Source organism: Nematolebias whitei, chromosome 1, assembly GCF_014905685.2.
Source record: "Nematolebias whitei isolate Nwh7 chromosome 1, NemWhi1, whole genome shotgun sequence".
Taxonomy (NCBI): Eukaryota; Metazoa; Chordata; class Actinopteri; order Cyprinodontiformes; family Rivulidae; genus Nematolebias; species Nematolebias whitei.
The window spans coordinates 15,356,085-15,362,084 of NC_056498.1; the positions used below are offsets into that span (position 1 = coordinate 15,356,085).

Consider the following 6,000-nt stretch of genomic DNA (forward strand, 5'->3'; position numbering starts at 1 on the left):
TAGGAGTGACAAGGACGGATAAAATTTGGAATGAGATCATCAGAAGTACAGCACTGGTTGAACAACTGGGAGATAAAGTTAGAAAGGCCAGACTGAGATGGTTTGAACATGGCCAGAGGAGGGACGGTGGGTATATTGGTAGAAGGATGTTAAAAATGCAGCTGCCAGGAAAGAGACAAAGATGAGATACATGGATGCAGTTAGAGAGGACATGGAGGTAGATGGAATGAGGACAGAGGGTACAGAGGACAGAGTGAGATGGAGGAGGATGACTCACTATGGCAACCCTTGAAGAGTGAAAAGCCAAAAGAAGAAGTAGCATTACATATTACAACTCCATACATACCTGGAAAATAACTAGTATGATCCTGGTGCTCACCAGGTATATACAAACAAATCAACTTATCATGCATTTCTACCAATTATTTCTAATGTTCCTTATTTTGTATTCCTGACAAATATTTTATTACCTTTGTGTTTGTTTCTGCTTCAGACCCAGATTTTGTTCTTTCTTGTTCTTTTGATCTCCTTTGCAAACTACTTTGTGGGTACACTAATCCCCTCGAACAATGATAAACAAGCTGTTGGCGTCTTTGGATACAGAGGTAAAGTTCTGCTTTTGACTTAACATTTAGAAAATGTTAACTTTTTATTACTGCAAACCAAAACATTTGTATGCTTTAAGTTTTATTTTAATGTGAATTCTGAACAGGTGTAATTACACAACAAATAACCATCTGAGCAGCATGATAATACTGAGTCAGCCAGCTGCTTTTAGTGTAAATTTTAAAATATGAAATTCTGTCAGTGACAATTTAAGCTTCATGTGGAATATGCTGACAAAAATAAAAACAACTCTAAAACTTAAAATTATCTTTAAACATACTACTGTATCCTTACATATGAAGTAAAATAGGAAAATGTGGGATTGAGGTCAAACCAATCTAGTCTTAACAAAGTTAAGTTAGGTCCTCTGAACAGTTTCTTTTTGTTGAAATGTTTTGTCTTTCATCCAAAAGACTTTATCAGTTCAAGGTGCCACAACAAACTTAGTCTCATAAAAAACACCTTCTCATAGTGGGTCAACCAGTTTGATGGTGCTTGCTCACGTGGTTTATCTGCCCTCTCCCCCGCTGACTCGTTTTCATTTTCTTTTTTTTCATGTACCCTTTATTTATACAGGTAGTCTCATTGAGCCATGAGAACTCATTTTCAAGCGAGACCTGTTTAGGGAGCAGATGGTGGGGGTTAAGGGCCTTGCTCAGGGGCCCAGAGTGAGGCAAATGAGGGTGGAGGCAGGTGTGGGTGCATCACCTTTTCCACCCACATTTTGATGTTGACGGTACCAGGAGTTGAACCTGCGACTTTCCAATCCCAGGCCCATCTTCTCTAACCTCTGCGCCACAACTCCCTCATTTGAGGCTCACCCGTTTGAGGCAATCATAACCAAAGTGTTTCAAAATATCTTGATTCATGCTCAATAATCCAGGTACAAAAATCTAACAAAGTTAGGTCAGGTCTTCTGGACAATTTATTTTTTGTTGCAACGTTTCATCTTTCATCCAAAAGACTTCCTCAGTCTTGGTACATCTGCCCGCAAACCAAAATGTCACATTCAGATGTTTAATGTTTGATTAAATTTTTGGTTTCTGTTTTGAGTGTTACTTATTTAAACCTAACCATGTACAGGTACATCTAAAAAATGGAACATTGTGGAATGTTCAATGTTTTTTGTCAATCGCTTCAGAAAGTGAAACTCATAGATTTGTTTCACACTGAGTGAAATATTGCAAGCCTTGATTTCTTGTATTTTTGATGATTATTGCTTACATATTGAAAACTCAAAACTCTGTCTCAGAAAATTAGACTATTGTGATAAAGTTCCATAACGGATATTCATGCACAGTACGCACTATGCTCAGATGAATCCTAGACATGGGCTTCAAATGTTGCATTCCTCAGGTCAATACACTCCTAAACCAGAGACAACTTCAGAATCACCTTTACTCATATTTCACATTAATCTTAGAACACTGACGTACAACTTGACATTTCGTAAAGTTGTTAATTGTGAAATAAAAACTGCATACATGTATGGAAATGAAAATGATATCAGATCACCAGTATTGGGAACATATTCACTAATCTGTGTAGGGGAACACCTCACCCCAGAAAAAATGAGTTCACCTCACCTCAAAAAACATCATTCCTGTGTTTTGTTTGAAACTGTTTAAAATAATATTCATCTATTCCCTTGGGAACGAACAGACATATTTTTTACAAATATTCAGCTCAGCTCACAAACTTCCTAAGTTGACTCTAATGTAATAAAAAAAGTTTTGTTAACCTCACTAACCCAATATGAACTCATTTCCCATGAAACAGACAGATCATTTAATGAGAGCTTTTGTTCAACTGACCTTTGAGTTTGAAAGATCCGAAAAAAACACAATGTTGATATCTTGCTTTAACAAAAAGTAATACTCCCAGACTCTGGTTCCCATGAAGATAATAACAAAGAAAGAGCTTTGTTTGTCCAAATTGACATTCCTTTCCAGGAGATGTACAGTCAACTCTGTTAAAACATTGCTCGTTTTAAATCTGATTCTAAAAATGTCATATTTTGATTGTTTATCCATGAGGAATGTGTGTTTTAAGTAATCGTTCCTTAAGATAATACATTTATCTTGTTTTCTCTTTCTAGAAGGAAACTTTGAAGGCAGAAAAAGGACTTTAGATTTACTAAACAAGGCCAAGAGTTAGAACTCCTGGAGATGAACCAATCATCTCTGTTTTAACACAGAGTTAAATTTCACTTTTAAGAAAAACTCCAAAGCCTTCACACTGGAACTCAGAGAGGAAACACGCTTCACACTTGACCCCAGAGACATGATATCAAGAAGAAGCACCTTCAGCAGACAACTTTCGAGCAAACTTCATACTTCCAAGAGAGACATCCTAGGAAGAAAAGATTTATAAAACACCCTTCTGCAGACTCCTCAAGATGAGAGACGGGACGGAAAGATACAGAACCCAGCACCTTCCCAGAGTGAACTGTGAGTTATCAATCCAAAATAGTCATCCATCGGAACCAGGTCCAGAGGGAGGATCACGACCTTCCATATCCAAGGTAACTCGAGAGATTTCTCAACTTACGAGCTACCTTCTGCACCTGCCTGGTATCTCCGGAGCCTGTTCAACTGGACAACTCTCATGGTTTCATCTGTTTGCTGGTGACCTTACATCACAGTAATTGCACATTAAACTTAGAGTTCAGCTTGGAAATAAACCAGTCCTAAGTCTGCCTTTTAAGTTTCACTAATTTTACTCATCAATTAAATCTTTGATTCAAAACCGTTTGATGTTCATTTAACTTTGTCATACATAATTTTCACCATATACATCACAGATTATTATTTTTATAATAAAATACAAAAAAATCTACTGAATTTGTGATTTTTTTTGGCATGTGTGTATTAATTGATTTGATATCCTTTAAACACGAGAAAAGAACTTACGTTCAATTTACATTAGTTTGGGGTAAATAGAGATTGATTTTCCTCTCCAAGAGAGAGGTGGTGCCCAAACAATGAGGTTATTTGCATAATATGTGAATTTCTTATGCGCTTACCTCGTAACTGATAAATAACAATATATTTACACCCCATATCGCTACATCTGCTAATAACTAATAGAAGGACTAAATTTTCATTTAGTGGATTTGTGTTTTTGCTAAATTTGTAAATCATTAGTAGAGTTAGTTTCCACTATAGTAAGTTTAGCCATTTTTAATTCTGCTAACAAAAATCACAAGCTTTTTCCCCGTAGGTTATTTGTGAGTCTAGAAGAGTCCGGTAGGCATGCTTTTGGCTTCTTACATGTACAAGTAACAATATGTGATTGGACAATGCTGCATCGGCAAGCTGAAGGCACGCATTGGCTTACCACGTGTACACATGACAAGGCGTGATGGGTCAACACTGCAACAGGAAGCTGAAGGCATGCTATTGGCTTACTATGTGTACACGTAACAAGATGTGATTGGTTGATGCAGCTTCAATTGGAAGGAGTCAAAGAAGTGTGATGCAGACTGATTGATAGTCATCTTAGAGCTTTAGTATTAGCTTCCACTACATTTTTTAACCTGTTTAATGGTTTAGCATTAGAGAAGCAAATGTTTTAGTTACTGGAATATGGGTTAGTGACGCTAACTTTCTTGTTAGCTGTGCCCACCACTGCAGATCACAGTAACTGGTATGGGGAAAAAAATAAAACAATTGTTGTATTTTTCCTACAAAATCAATCATAATTATTTTAAAAATTTTGACTGACCATCTGAGTTCTCAATAAATTTGTTTTCCTTCATGATTTTTTTCCTTTCCTTTCCTTTCATCTTGTAAATCCGTCTTCAAGGCTACAGACTAACCTGTATAAATAAATGTTGAATGAATGAATAAGTCAATTCCATTTTGGCCTCTTCTGCAGGTGATATATTTGTAGAAAACCTAATGCCAAACTGGAGAGGATCCCAAGGAAGTTTTTTCCAAATGTTTGCCATTTTCTTTCCTGCTAATATCGGCATTCTATCTGGAGCCAACATATCTGGAGATCTTAAAGTATGAAATTCATCAAATAATAGTTGTACTCACTAGATTTGGTTTTAGGAATGTTGTAAAACTGACCTGTATACCATTCTTTCCTTTGAAGGACCCTGCTACTGCTATACCCAAAGGCACCCTGATGGCCATTTTCTGGACAACACTCAGCTACTTGGGGATAGCAGTAACTGTTGGTATGTATTCCCTGAATAGAGCAAAAACTATGAAAGGTATTCACTCATTAAATATGTTCTTGGTGTAGGATGGTGAAAAAAAATAATGCTCAAGTATTATAGAATTATCTGTTTCAAGCTGGTTTCAAGTGCAAGTAAACAAGAGCAAGACAAACTAATTAGGCTTAATTTCAATTAGCTCTTTTGAAATGGGATTATGTGGAAAGTTATAAACAAACAATATGGTATGTCTTTGTTGTTTAAATTATCCTAGTTTGAAGAAATGCACATGTATGCACAATCATGTACAATGTACAATAACTGGACTCCTCACGTCCTCCAGGACCTCCAACGACCGATTTCAAATTAAGAGGGGTGTAGCCAACATTTACATCTTCTATATGAAAATAAACACACACTTAACTAAATTAAATTTCCTCCCCCCAAAAAAATTACATATTCACATTCAATTTAAATTTAAAGCTAAACGACAATCTAAACCCAACCAGAATCTAAAACACCTCCCCTTCCTCTCAATCAGTGTGGATTTCACCAATGGTGCTGATTAAAAACACCAGTTCCATGTCAGCGCTGCTCATGGGCTTGCTTCCATGGAATCACAACCCAGTGACCTCAATGAGAAGGAGAGAATGATGAGAATAACAAAATATTAAAGTTAAATTAATAAATTGATCACATGGTTTAAACCTTTTCCCAAATACAAACAAAAAATAAATTTATGAATTGAGTTCATTTAGAGCATAGAAAGTGGGCAGCACACTGGCACAACTTATAAAGCTGCTGCCTCTCAGTGAGCAGGTCCCTGGTTCAAATCCCGGTCCAGGAGCCTTTCTGGGTGGAGTTTGCATGTTCTCTCTGTGCATGCGTGGGTTTTCTCCGGGTACTCCAGTTTCCTCCCACAGACCCAAAACATGCATGTTAGGCTAATTGGTAACTCTAAATTGTCCCTAGGTGTAAGTGAGAGAGTGAATGGTTGTTTGTCTCGTTTGTCTCTATGTGTCCCTGTGATGGACTGGAGCCCTGTCCAGGGTGTCCCTCGCCTCTCGTACAGTGATAGCTGGATATGGGCACCAGTGACCCCTACAACCCAAAAAGGAAGAAGTGGGTGAAGATAATGGATGGATGGATAGAGCATAGAAAGTACATAAATACAGCACCTATTAGTAAGGGGGTAAATCCCTCACACTCCCCCCCCCCCCCCCCCCCCC

The 6,000-nt window shown here is 37.5% G+C and overlaps 1 protein-coding gene across 1 annotated transcript in view; it reads left to right on the plus strand.

Annotated features, from left to right (window-relative positions):
- Window positions 1–6,000, plus strand: part of LOC119414823 (solute carrier family 12 member 3-like) — a 46,704-nt gene that overhangs the window by 17,357 nt on the left and 23,347 nt on the right. The window contains exons 9-11 of the mRNA XM_037681948.1: window positions 494–605; window positions 4,486–4,616; window positions 4,708–4,792. Of these exons, the coding sequence (XP_037537876.1) occupies window positions 494–605; window positions 4,486–4,616; window positions 4,708–4,792 (328 nt within the window). The remainder of the gene's footprint in view (window positions 1–493; window positions 606–4,485; window positions 4,617–4,707; window positions 4,793–6,000) is intronic.